Source organism: Nasonia vitripennis, chromosome 1 (genome assembly GCF_009193385.2).
Source record: "Nasonia vitripennis strain AsymCx chromosome 1, Nvit_psr_1.1, whole genome shotgun sequence".
In the NCBI taxonomy this organism is placed as follows: Eukaryota; Metazoa; Arthropoda; class Insecta; order Hymenoptera; family Pteromalidae; genus Nasonia; species Nasonia vitripennis.
In genome coordinates, this window is record NC_045757.1 from 13,650,852 (window position 1) to 13,665,607 (window position 14,756).

The window sequence follows — 14,756 nt, forward strand, 5'->3', positions numbered from 1 at the left end:
CATCAAATTAGTAATAAATTATTCGGAATCGCGTCGTAAATTGAAATTTATTTCTCGCTATTCCGTCAATTACTTCTTCTAATTAAATTTCACAGGGTGTAAAAAGCGCGTGAATAAAATCGCGGTCTTACTGGTCGATACGTAAATTAATATTTTTATTGTTCGATAATTTGTCAAGTATGTAAATTATGACACGGGGAAGTGTATAGTCAACGCTGCATGACACACACAAAGCCAACTGTAGCATTTGCTTTGAACCAACTTCGTTATTAGCTCAGTCCGCAATTATCTTAAAAAAATTATTCAAGTTGATAAGGAAAAAAACTTTAAAAAATGATGGCCTTTGTTGTGAAGCATTTAATACGTAATTCTGATTGGTTGCTGGTTAACAGTCATCATAACTCATAACCCTGGGTAGAAATGTTTGAGGTATTTAAAATGAGACGTGGAACCCTTGATAATATATCTAATATAACTAGCAAGAAACCTTAGTAAAAATCAAGGGGCGCGATAGCGCCGCTTTGGCAGGAAAAAGTACGAAGTACGATTTGTCGACGGCGCGACCCTATATACTTTGAAATTAGGTGTTCCTAACCTTAAAAAAAATCTCGATTGCATTTAAATCATTATTATTGCGCGTATGCGCAATCTGTTGGTATCTACTTAACCCGTTATTAACCAAGAGACCCGAAATTTGACTTCTCTTTCAACGCCTTATTTCTTTATGAAATCATCATCAGATTAATGCGGAAATACCATATCTGATGGGATTTTTATCGCTCTTTCCGAATCTGGCACCAGATTTGCGATTCGAGCAACCAATTTTGAACTACATTTGTTTAAACAAAAAAAAAAACGTGATTTTTGAAAATTTTTTCCGAAATGATCGTAATTTTCGCCACGATTGCGTATTCCGATCGGGTTGAAACTCTGTATCTGGTGGCATACATGCCTATACTACAAGGTAGTATAATTGGTTTATCCAGATTCAAGATGGCGGACACCAGAACAGCCGGTTGTAGCCAAAAATGTAATAATAAGCTTTTAGATTTTTTACTCGATAAGCATAGACTTATTGAAAAAATTTTGTTGAACAAAAGATGCTTAGAATTAGTCAAAGAACACGTGTGAATTTTTTCAAAAATTTATGGATGATTTTTAAAAAAAAAATCTAACAACTTTATAACAAGTGCAGCATCGTCCTTTAGCCGTAATAAAATTATTCCGTTGCCCAACTCTTACCATCGTGGAGGTTGACGATCTTTTGAAGAGTCTTATTTTTGTTTTTTTGTTTTTTTTTGTTTGTTTTTTTTTGTTTTTTTTTTGTAATTTTTTCATATATTTCTATCTTACTTTTATTCTTCAAATACCTTACCGTCTTTCATGGTATTTTGCGTTTCATTTATGAATAATTTGGAAACAATTAACGCAAAAGTAATTGTTACAATCTAAACAATACCGTGTTGTTCGCAAAATACACTTTTCTACAGAGCAAACTCGTCTTGCTTTTGAATCAAATTTATGCTCTATCAAATTTCTTGACTTACCCAATAAATATGACTCGCTAACTTTCATAGCCATGGTTTTGGTTTTTACCTTACCGTCTTCTTTGCAAATATTGTAAATAACTGTTGCATTTACAATGGATGATTGTATTAGTCGAATAAAAACTGACCATGTCCACTTTTTTGAATTTATTTTTGGTACAGTTTTTTGCATCTAAAATCATGGGTATCCACACCACCCATAAATTTATTGTAAGTAACAAAAGCTGAAGGAAACCGAATTTCTGCTTTATTACGAACATCGGATGAATACCTTTTGAGGGGTTTGATAGGACTGACAGAAGCCGCTGTAGAAAGAAAAGATACTTGTTTGGAATCAATGACGCTAATAAAATTCATTCCGCTATTTTTGTCATGATGAACTTTGAACGAACCTTTTACAGCTTTCTTGTCAAATTCATGCTTTATTTCTATTCTGTTTCGTCGTACAGTACCAGTTGCCTTTAGACCGTTTTTCATCAAATGTACGAGCAGATCAGGACTTGTAAAAAAATTATCCATGTACAAATGATATTGACACAATTTTCTTTTTGAAACATCCATCAACAACTTGTTTACCATTTGTAAAACAACAGTAGAACCAAGAGCACATGAAGCCAATTTTTCATTTTTTTCATCACCTCTCTTACCACCGTAAATGTCTAAATCAAATATATATCCATTAACATCACATAGTCCCCAAAATTTTAAACCATATCTATCCGGTTTTGAAGGTAAGTACTGCTTCAAACTAGTTCGACTAAAAAATCGCACCATCATCTCATCCACAACAAGTGCCGTTGAAAAAAAAACCAAACTGCTGGATATTTTTTCTAAATATGTTGATAAGATCACGAACATTCCAAGCTTTATCAACACTAGTTTGATTACATGTTTTAGAATATTTTATTTTAGATTTTATATCAAGAAACTGTTTACGGCTCATAGCTGAAGCAACAACATCACATTTCAATAATGGATTACTAGACCAGTATTCATATGTTGATGTTCGAATATTATATGATGTCAATAATAAAATTCCAATAAAAGTATTAAATTTTTCCATTGATATTTCTAAACCATTTTCAGATGTAGCTTTTATGATATGATTTTTGAGTTCATCGGTGAAGAATAATTCAAAAAGTTCGACGAATGATTTTTGGCAAATAGATTTTTTGTAATATCGCTTAAAAGTATATAATTTTCTAAATTTTCACTATACATTTTTTCTTTTTCAATCCATAAGTATGTGTGATCTCCTTCTAATTTTTTTTGAGTAGACGTATAATTTTTAAAAATTTTACAATACGGAACGTTTTGTATTGGGATTACATCGTCATCTGAGCTCTCATTATCTGCAGAATCATTTTCATCGGAACTGGGATCTTGCGAGTTTGGTATAAAACAATCTTCTTCATATTCATTCTCGGATTTCTCTTCATCCATATCAGAATGATCATTAGTGAGATTAGCTGATTTGCGTTTTGACATTTTCATACAAACATTTATATTTTTATTTTTATTATTATATGTTTGAACAAAAATAATCGATATACCGGATTTTTATAAAAACAAGTAGGAAAAAATCTGAGAATATAAAGAACTCATACCCATACAAACCTATATAATTATACTGATATATTGGATGTATAATAATCACTGGATATGCAATAAAAATGCTTTAGGAATTTTTACCCGATAGAATGGACATAACGAAAAATTTTATTCCAAAAGAAAGGCTTAGAATTAGTCAATGAACACGAGTGAATTTTTTCAGATATTTTTGAATGATTTTGAAAATGTTCATAAAATGGCCATATCCAAAAATTTTCAAAATCATCCATAAATTTTTGAAAAAATTCACACGTGTTCTTTGACTAATTCTAAGCATTTTTTGTGCAACAAAATTTTTTCAATAAGTCTATGCTTATCGAGTAAAAAATCTAAAAGCTTATTATTACATTTTTGGCTACAACCGGCTGTTCTGGTGTCCGCCATCTTGAATCTGGATAAACCAATTATGCTACCTTGTAGTATAGGCATGTATGCCACCAGATACAGAGTTTCAACCCGATCGGAATACGTAATCGTGGCGAAAATTACGATCATTTCGGAAAAAATTTTCAAAAATCACGTTTTTTTTTTGTTTAAACAAATGTAGTTCAAAATTGGTTGCTCGAATCGCAAATCTGGTGCCAGATTCGGAAAGAGCGATAAAAATCCCATCAGATATGGTATTTCCGCATTAATCTGATGATGATTTCATAAAGAAATAAGGCGTTGAAAGAGAAGTCAAATTTCGGGTCTCTTGGTTAATAACGGGTATATACTATCCTAATTTTTCATGTATAAAAGGTTCATTCAAGAATATTAAGTTATTAACAGAGTTTCCATCCGCTCCCGATATTTTTCGTCTCCTCCGGTCACGTGACTTCCGGTGAGTATATTTGGTATTATACACCAGTGGTTACAGTAGTTAATCTACTTTATCGTCATTCGTCTGCTACTCGGCGACACGCGATTATAATATGCATGTAATGCTATACGTATATATGCATATATTTCTATACGATTATATGCGCAATGCGATCAATATCTGAACCAATAGTAGCTTGTTGCCTATCGAATAGATCAAGATTTAATGAAGTGCAATAGCAAGAATATACTTTGTAAAAGATGTGAAATCTCTCTCAAAAAAAAACTTTTTTCAAAAGTAAAAATCTTAGCAAGAAAAAGGCTAATAAACGTAGTGAAATCTTTAAATATAAAAATGTCAAGTAAATGTTTTTTTGCTATACGCATTAAGATAAAAAACTAAAGTTAAAATTATCTCTCTAAATCTGAAAGAGTGAAAAATCACTCGAATTAGAGGCAAAATTGAGTCACTCTTTGCAAAGAGTGACGCAATTATGACTCGAATTGAGAGTCATTTTTCACTCTTTCAGATTTAGAGAGATATTTTCCCAAAAAATGATATTTTAATGCGTATAGCAAAAAAACGTTTACTTGACATTTTTATATTTAGACATTTCACTACGTTTATTAGCCTTTTTCTTGCCAAGATTTTCACTTTAGAAAAAAGTTTTTTTTTGAGAGATTAATCATTACCAAGAGTGTGTAGTATTAAAACATGTGTATTGAAAAGTGGCACCCTAACCCGATTTGAAGTAGTAATAAAGTGTGTGCCCTACTGAAAAAAAGCAGATGACAATCAACTGATTATTAGCTGATAATCAGCTGATAATCGGCTGATAATCGCGCCAAAACGTCAGCTGATTATCAGGTGATATCAGCTTAATATTTTTATTTGAGCTGATGGTTATATGTGTGTGTGTGTGTGTGTGCGTGCGTTTATATGCGATGAAATTCTAGTGATAATCAGCTGATTATGAGGTGATAATCGTCAAAAATGTACAACCTTCAGTATATTTTTTCGAATTTATTTTAAATTTATAAAATTCACATAATGAGGGCCAATACGGTTTTACCATTCAGATGATTACACCAAAACACTGGCTGTGAGCTGCAAAATTTTATTATTATTTAAAAATTTTTTTATTTAAATCAAATTATTAAAAAAATTTACAGCTCACAGCCAGTGTTTTGGTGTTATCATATGGATGGTAAAACCGTATTGACCCTCATTATGTGAATTTTATAAATTTTATTAATTTAAAACAACTTTGAAAAAATATACTAAAGGTAAACAATTTTTGATGATTATCACCTGATAATCAGCTGACGTTTTGGCACGATGATCAGCGGATTATCACCTGATAATCAGCTGACGTTTTGGCACGATGATCAGCGGATTATCAGCTGATTATCAGCTAATAATCAGTTGATTGTCATCTGCTTTTTTTCAGTAGGGTGAATATTATGTAGTTTGTTTTGAAAATATCAGTGAGAAGTACAATTAAAAAAATAAAAAGTTTGAAGATATACTGTGTCTTTGTGCCCAAAGTAGCCCTAGGTGAGGTTTGAGAGGTGAATTTAAAGAAAAGTTCAGTATCCGAGTCAGTAAGTTAAAGTCTATCATTATACAATGCCCTTTGAATTGTAAAAAGGCTACTAGACAACTGAAACTTTACACAGATACTTGCTATGCTACCTAGAAACATGTAACCTACATGATTATGATTTAACTGTTTTCATTCATATTTTCACATTGAGGTCCATATGAATTTTTTAATTTAGCGTATCAAATTTTGCTTATAGACAGTGACACAGAAACTACCATCTCTATCACATTGTATTTCTGCGGTTTCCAGGGTATTTTTACACGAAGAAAGTGATAAGTATTTCTGCTTTTTTGTCAAGGCATTAATTAGAATTTTGACTTTTAACAGTTGTGAGAGATTTTGAGACCGATACCTGTTTTTCCATTTTTGCATTTATTCTCATTCGAAAACTAACAGGTCTAGAGAGCTCATATTTTGCGTATAGATTTCTTTTGTGATTGTGGAAAGATATTTAAAGTTAAATCAACGTTAACTAGAATACTTTTGTGTTCGACTACAACACACATGATAATTATTTAGTCGTATAGCATTAGTTCGCATTCACATCAGTGTCGGAGTCGAAATCAGAAGTTTTTCAGTTAAGGTCGATTCAACTTTAAATATCTTCATGTAAAAATACACTGGAAACCGCAGAAATACAATGTCATAGAGATGGTAGTTTCTGTGTAACTATCTATAAGCAAAATTTGATACGCTAAATTAAAAAATTCATATGGGCCTCGATGTGAAAATATGAATGAAAACAGTTAAATCATAATCGTGTAGGTTACATGTTTCTAGGTAGCATAGCAAGTATCTGTGTAAAATTTCATTTGTATAGCTTTTTTTATAATGCAAATAGATGGCATTGTAATGATAGACAAACCCACTGACTCTTATACTGAACTTTTCTACACATTCACTACTCAATCCTTAATGACTACGATATTGGGCATTATAAATATATTTATTTAAAAATAGTTTTGAGGGATATGGTAACATGTTACATGCTTATAAAATATTAGCAGAAGTTAGTGTGCCGCCCAACACTTATGGTGGATCTTCTACCAGTGTTATTAGACAGGGATAGAATCAGGAGCGCGCGAAGCGCGCCTTCATTCCTAGTAAGGAAAAAGAATCAAAGAGATCTTTACATAGCTAACTAAACCCTCTCAAAAGACAGAAAACAAAGATCAGAACGAGCAGAAGATGAAGGTGAGAGTGAACACCATACAGTAGAAGCACATGCCTGCCTGGCACAATAAAAAGGTATATATACACACACACACTAGTAGGGCTACGCCCCCTGCTCGCTTTGCTCGCCAACCACCCATATTAGTGTCTGTGTGATTTGCAAAATCTTTAAAGTACGTAAATATTCCAGAACATTATATATTTAATAAGACAAAAAAATATGGCAAAAGAGAAAAAATGTAAAGAAAAATATTACAATTGGTAGATTAAATGTAGTTTCACCTAAAGATCACGAAACATTTGGTTTAAAATTAATATTAAATAATATAAAAGGTGCAACCTCATTTAAAGATTTAAAAACACACGAAAACATAAATTACAGTACATATAAAGACACTGCTATTGCAATTGGTTTATTAGAACATGATTCTCAAATTATGGATATTTTCGAAGAAGCAAGCACTGTTATGTTACCAATTCAGTTAAGACAGTTTTATGCATGGTTTTTACTTTCAGAAAATATTCAAGGTGATGATATATGGAATAAATACAAAAATAGTTTTACAGAAAATTTTACTTAAAACAAAGAAAATCTTGCACTTTTACATATTAATAAAATATTTGAAACAGAGGATAAATCATGTGAATCATTTGGTTTGCCTATGCCAAACAAAATTGATTTCCATAACATTAATAATAGTGAAAAAATCGCATATTGCAAATTTATGTTTGAAAAAATGTTCAATTAAATGATGATCAAAGAAATATTTTCAAAATTTTATGCGAACAAACTCATAAGATGTATTTTATAGATGGTCCTGGTGGTACGGGAAAAAAATTTTTATATAAAACATTAATTTATTATTTTATTTCTCAAAACAAAAAAAATTATCTATGGCATGGACTGGTATAGCTTCGATATTACTTCCAAAGGGAATGACCAGTCATAGAACTTTTCGTTTACCTTTAGATTTAACCAATATCCAAGTCCGCGCGAGAGACAAAAGAGATTCCGTGCATTCGGAAGTGCGCGGGGAGAGACGGAAGTCGTCCAGACGCGCGAGAGACCAGCTGAGATCTCTTTTAGTTACGCGAGTACGTATACTTCTCGAGGGGGTGGTGCTACTCAACTCGGCCTTTATTTCCACCATCTTTGAGAATTCCGCTCATTATGAGGTGAATGCACGAACTTCTTTCAGCACAGGTACGCCATTACGGGGATCACGTGGGGTTTCGTGCCGGCGTACATGACGTTGCCCTCCGGGTCCCGGAAGCTCATGATGTCGAGTTCCTTGCAGCTCTTGAAGCCCACCCTCTCCGCTGCTCGTCGAGCGTACTGCGACGTGAAGAAACCGTGGACCAGACCGATCTTCTGACTCTTGGCCCAGTCGACGGCGAAGCGGGTCATGGCTGTGGCCAAACCTCTGTTACCGTGGTTCGGAAAGACGCAGACCATGTCAATGTCCAGAATCGTCTCGATCTCCGGGTACAGCTCGAAGTAGTCGACGCTACTGCAGATGACGTCCAGCACGGAGGCGAACCAATTGGACATTATCTCAGATTTCAGTGGGACGTCGCCTTTCTCGTGATTATTACTTTCAGTGCTCGTGAATTTCGGATTCCTCTCGATTATCGGCAGAATGTATCCGGCAACTTCCCGAGTCGGCCGGTGAACGGCGAAGAAGCACGGCTCGTTCATCGCTATGTCCTCGTGAGCTTGTCTGAAGCTGTCCTTGATGTCTTGCCACTGCTGCTCCGAGATCGACGGTCTGATCTTCCCGAAGTACGTTGTCAGTATATACTCGTTCGCGAAGAAGTGTTCCATCATGTTGTCCAGGATGGAGGGCCTTTCCTGCTCCTCCACGTGGCGAATCTCGTAGTCCTCGAGCGGCATTGAGTAAGATCGTGCGTATCCGAATCTGTCCATATTAAAAACTCTATTGCGACGCATCTACACTACGGACACACCTGAGTAGGACTGCGGTGCAGAGTCATTGCGTGCATGTAATATCAGTATCCGTAGAGGAGAAATGCGAGTTATGAGCACGCGCGTAAACTGGATTTCTCAAGGTCGCGGCGTCTGATGTCTCTTGTAATGTTATATAAGCCCACGCGCCAACTATTTACTATGCACGAAAGCGGATTTTGTATTTTCATCTTATATCAACGGTGAACGCAGTGTGTTTGAACTCGTGAAGCGCAGAATAAGTGCATAGCGTTAGTGATTAATCGACGACTCGTCGATAGGTCTGCAGAGTTAGAATCTAAATTTAACGTAAGCGTATAAATGCGTTACAAGAGTACATAAATATATTAATTGCGCATAAATAACGCGATTGCACCGCGAACGAAGGTTGACAGAACGAGCAGTTAAAATATTTATGCGCGCAGGAAGAACTCGACGCTCGCGCGCATCTCTCTCATAACGATAAATCCGACGCTGATCCGCGCGCCGCGTATTCGAAATATTGAAAAGCCGCCATTAAATCGTTCGCTCGCGGGCCACCAAAGCTCGCTCTCTTGGAATTGCAGCCGCAACTCGATCTCGAGTCGTCGATACCGCGCTTAATTGGAGCCGAGCTCGCGTCCAGCACACCTCGAATTTCGGAGGTCTTTTTTAAAAGCCAAACGAATATAACACATACGAGAAGACGAAGAAGAAGAAGCGTCGTATAGCCGCAGCTGCGCGATGACTGAACGATATTCGCCGCTGCACTGCAGCAGCAGAAGCATCGCGCGCGCGCGCGATCCGATCCAATCGCCCGATAATGCGCTATATCGAATGCGTATATGACGAGCGTAATTAATGATCGGCTCTCGGATCGGATGCGTATACACCGCACGCGTATAGAGAGCGTAATCGGGGAAAGCTTTCGGAGGCGCGTGCGCGCGCTGTAATCAAATTTGATGCTCTCCCGTTGCTCCTTTTACAGATGTGTCTCCCTCTCAGTGCGCAGTGTATTTATAAATGCGCGCACCCGGAAGGAGGGTATGTATGTGCTATATGTACAGGCCGTGTCTGTGCGCGTTTGAATAAGTAATTTCGTAATTACGCGCCTGTCGTTTATCGCAAGGGAATTTTTAATGCGCGCGAGCGGGGTGTCGAAGAAGATGCCTTGCGGTAGATAGGCTGCGATTATACGCGTATTGGCAGATGCTTTATTGGGTAGGAGGGAAGTTTTTAATTTCGGACGGGACGATTTTATAAGCCGGACCGCGCGTCGGCTCCGATAAGCGCGCTGCCGAGGAGGTAAATGACACGCGAGAGCAGCTATGACGATCGAGAGCCTTAACGAGGGATTATTTATGGGACTATTTTTATTGCCGCGAATCATCCTCCTCGTATCTTGAATCTTCGCTCCCCTTGCGTTATAATTATCTGGTAATATAAGTCGAGTAAGGTCTATCAATTATAAATTGATCTCTGTTAAATAACAATATTTTCAAATTCAAACAAACATAACATCGTATCTAAGTATAAAAGAACGAAAATGCTTCACCAGCAGTAAAAATCAGAAAATCACATCGTGGCAATCCCAAATTACATCAGATTACGAATCATGAAAGGGCTCGGGCCGCCGCCGCAAAAATCAGTGTACATTAAGAATGCACAGCCGGCTTTACACACGCACACACACATATGGCCTAAACTAAACCAAAGCAAAGCGCTCGCGCGCGCTCTAATCCGGGTAATGAGGGAGTAATAAGTCCCCCGCAGCGGGATATCGATCTTTATCCTGCAAACGAGCATCGGACGAAATATCGGCCAAAAACGGAGAGCCCAACAGCAGCAGCAGCAGCAGCAGCGGCTTTTTATCTCTGCGGATGGATCGCTCCTTTTGTTCCTATGCGCTGCAGGATATCGTCGGGGCTTAACGAGCGTGGAAAATCAGTGATTGTTCTTTCACGCGCAAAAACACTGCGAGGGACGATCGATACGAGGCCCATCGATCATCAGGCGTTAGGATATTGGACAGGCCCATTTAGGCGGGAATATGATTAATTCTAATAAAGTGTGTCAGGAGTTTTGATGGAAAGCTTTTTGGTTAAAAGGATTTCTTGCTTTCGCCGAATTTTGGAATTTTCGACGCTTGCGGTGTGTACGGTGTGCGACTGATTGGATTTTGGGACCGTCGATTGACTCGTTATTTTGAGATGGACTTATGGGTGAAGGGCGATTTTGGAGAGATAGTGACATTTTTCACACGTCCTTTTCTGGAAACCTTTCGCTTTTTCGAATTAGTACTCGAGACACAATGGGGCAGGAATCCTCCTGTGATGTTGCCGCAAAAAGGAGAGTATCGGCAATATTATTTAAAAATATTCATAAATAGTACATTACGATACGTGTGACTTAAATGGTTCTTTTTTACACGGCCTTAGTGCCCTCGTTACGCTCGGGTGCTAACTGCGCCGTGTGAAAGTATCGTATAAAATTTTATAGCACAGACTGCTAAAGTTCGCAAGTCTCGCCTATTCGTGACTAAAGTAGTCCTTATTTGCACAAAAGGACTACTTTAGTCACAGATAGGCGTGACTTAACAGCGGATTTTAGCCACACTGTGCTATAAATAGTGTTTTCAACAATTAAAAAAATGGTTCTAGCTAATTAAACCAGTGAAAGTCGTTCCTCCAAAGAAAATTTATAGAACTTTCTAGATTCAGAAAAAAAAGACAAGCACATAAAGAACCGAAGCCTCGAACCCAATGAGACACAGGGAAGCCCAAAAAGAACACGAGATCTAGGCGTCAATAAAACCGCCTACGTGACAGCAGCAACGAGATACCCCGACACGTCCTCCGCATCACCTCCTTCACAAATTTCTCAAAAAGAAACCCATACGCGTGTTGGTATGGTGTCAAAGGCTCATGCCATCGCATAAGACAAAGAGGTCAAGCTACTCCTGGGAGACGCCGCCGATCGTAAATCAGCCGAGAGGCGACGAATTAACGCGCGCGGAAGGGCTCGTAATGGGCATAATAGGAGAGTCGGACGGAAACACACGGCCTGGAATCACGGGTATAGCTATAGCTATAGCTATACAGGAGAGAGAGAGAGAGAGAGAGAGAGAGAGAGAGAGAGAGAGAGAGAGAGAGAGAGAGAGAGCTGATCAGCGGCATCGGGGTGATTTAAAAAAAACAGCCGCGCGCAGGGCCAGATGGTCGCGCGGACCTCGTTAAACGCGTGTTATAGATATAATACTCACGCAGGCGCGAGATCGAAAGTTTGTGATCGATAGTGCAGCCGTCGGCTGTGTATGGGTTTTATGGGCCCTTTTTAAGTATTTCAGGGAATGTTTCATGCGCTTTAAATGATGGTAATAAAAGCGAAATAAAAGCGCACGTTTCTCTCGAACACAGGGGCTCGACTCAGGGGAAATGGCTTGACATTTATTTAACGACATCGAGTTTTAAGTCCTTGAAATACTGTTAAAACACGTACATACTTGTAACACAGTATGCAATTAAAAAAAATTAAACTAATTTAATATAAAGTTTAAAATAAAATAAATCATTATTCAAAGTAGTAATCAATTGAATAAAAAAAATTGCATAAATGCTAAAAATAAAAATAGAAAAAATATCGTGTCTAGTCATGTCTCTGACTAGCATAGTCAGCGCTGCAGCACAAAAAATAACAAATCGCATGTGTTCCTCGGCGGCGTTACCGCATCGCGGAGCCCTTATGTTTTTCTCGATGATTCGTGGGGACCTCGGCACAAGCGTCCCGCAGCTTCTGGCGCTGGCCAATTCCTGCCTATACACATTACACAGCTCCAATTCTGATATACGATCGAAGCCGATGCTCGCTCCCGATAGCCCAGTCGCAGAGAGAATGAGAGTCAAGACGGAAATTATCCGTTTCACGCCCACGTAACGTCCGGAGAGACGCACGGTAACAAGGCCCCCGCGCGCACATATAGGCGAGTTGTTGTACACAATGAGCCTACGGCGCGTCTCTCCGCCGACGCTCGTTCTTTATACTCCACCTCTAAGTGAGGCTTCGTTTTTTTCCTCTTCTCCCCGAGCCAGCAGCTCTCCTTTCTTATAAATACCAGCCACGTGCTGGGCATGCATTATCGAATTAGGCGGCGCGCGAGCCTTGTTTCCCCGTGTGTGCCATATACCTGTGTGTATATAGCTATAGGTATACGCGTGTATAGCCACACGATACCGCGTCAGAGATTTTTTCGATTTTTTCAATGTTCGGCGCCCCCGGCGATAAATGCCGCCCGCCGCCGCCGCCGCCGCCGCCGCCGCCGCCACTGCTCTGCTGCCGTTGCAGGAGTATACTTACTCGCTTCCGGATTTAAATAATAGAGATTTCGAAGGTGGTTCCGACTATCTTTATATGCCGAGGCTCGCGGGTGAATTTTTTATGGCCAAACTGCGCTACTTTAGGCACGATGGATTGCGTCGCGGAGAATGGCTGATTGCTGACGGCGATACACCAACGTATGTAATACGTTTATAAACGACTTTCAATCTGAGATTTTTGAGGGATCATACTTATGCATAAGTGACCGGATATGCACTGCCGAGGAACTTTGCGCGAGATACGAGAGGATATAATATTATATGATTGTTGCAAAATTCGAGAAGAAACCATGAAAAGCACTTACTTGGCGGATGACGCCATTGTTGAACTGCAGGTGGCGAAGAGGCGTAGATGGAGACGATGGCCGAAATTCACTGAGCGATATCGCAAACTTACTAGATACTTGAAAGATTTCCCGAACAATTCAACTACGTCAACGACTTTTTCAACGAGTAATCGGCTTTTAATGCGACGTTAACCTTCGTTCGCGACGCCAAACCGCCGGCGGAATGACCGCGATGTACTGCGTGCTGTAGCGAAAACCGAATGATGTCCTTTTCCAGCCCGAACTAATAACCGTCGTTTTACTCGAAAATCCAACTACTTTAACGACTTTTGTACGAATAAACGCCTTTTTATGCAGTCTTTGTTCGCGACGTGAAACTACCGGCTACCGGCCGGCGGAGGTCATCGCGATGCACTGCGTCCTGCCGCGACTCGCGAAAGATGTTCTTTACCAGCTCAAACTAGTAACGGACGTTTCGTTCGATTTCATTCGTGCGAATGATAAATTTATCGAAACTAAATTCTGCTCAGTACTTTATGAGTTACTTGGCAGGGGAAATTGAAAACTCGCTTACACTCACTTTGTCGCCGCACGTCCCCGATGCTCACGCAAAGACAAATTTTTTCGGCAGGCGCCGCACTCAGTAATGGAATGGAAGTAACCGCCATTATCGATGGAATTTTCGCAAACTTTCGGTTGACAATTTCTAGCTTTATAACGTTTTTATAAGGCATTAGACGTCATCAGAGATTAATAAATAATGCAATTGATAAATTAAAAATAAATAATGTAATAATTAATGAATGTGCTAGTCATTAATTTCGATAATTATATCAATGTAGATGGCGCCTCCATATGCATGCACGCGCGCGATTTGATTTACTACTGTGATAATTGCCAAAGGAATAGTAAAAAACGTATAACAATAAATCTTGTGATATATAATTAATTTATTTGATGATTCATAATTGGCAAGAAATAAATCTTCAAGTGTGATGGAATTACTTGGCTAGTAGACAGTCGTATTAGTTCACAAGATTCCAATAACAGAAAGATATGAGCATGTAACCTCACGTAAGATAAAAACAATAACTATATTGGATTTTTGTACAAAAAAATAAGTGAACAATTAAAATGAATATATATGAAATGATAAATAAGAGCACAAAGAAATATAGACACAGGAAAGTGGGAAGATATCTTCAAATTTTCTTACAATGCTACCGTATAAGGATTTACTCAATTATATTAAAATCATCAGAGTTTTCTGATGCTAATAGAAATGGTATAACAAATGTATTACAATAGATGTACAATCAAAGTTATAGAAAGTCTGAGAAAACTCAGTTGATTTTTTTTTCAATGCAAGTGGATGGGTGAATACAGAAATCAATAAAAAAACAAACACAGAC

The 14,756-nt window shown here is 38.1% G+C and overlaps 1 protein-coding gene across 1 annotated transcript; it reads right to left on the bottom strand.

Annotated features, from left to right (window-relative positions):
* Positions 1-1,282: 1,282 nt before the first annotated feature.
* Positions 1,283-2,574, bottom strand: LOC116416584 (piggyBac transposable element-derived protein 3). The gene is made up of 2 exons (XM_031925518.2): positions 1,940-2,574; positions 1,283-1,852 (listed from the first exon to the last, which is right to left on the bottom strand). The coding sequence occupies exons 1-2, from the start codon at positions 2,403-2,405 to the stop codon at positions 1,695-1,697; spliced, it is 624 nt and encodes a 207-aa protein (XP_031781378.1). The 5' UTR covers positions 2,406-2,574; the 3' UTR covers positions 1,283-1,694.
* Positions 2,575-14,756: the final 12,182 nt, after the last annotated feature.

Bases quoted from the DNA above. Each gene is read 5' to 3' on its own strand.
- LOC116416584 (XM_031925518.2), bottom strand. From the start codon at position 2,405: ATGTTCGTGATCTTATCAACATATTTAGAAAAAATATCCAGCAGTTTG. The intron at 1,853-1,939 runs GTTCGTTCAAAG...TTCTTTCTACAG, and splicing joins TGACAAGAAAGCTGTAAAAG to CGGCTTCTGTCAGTCCTATC.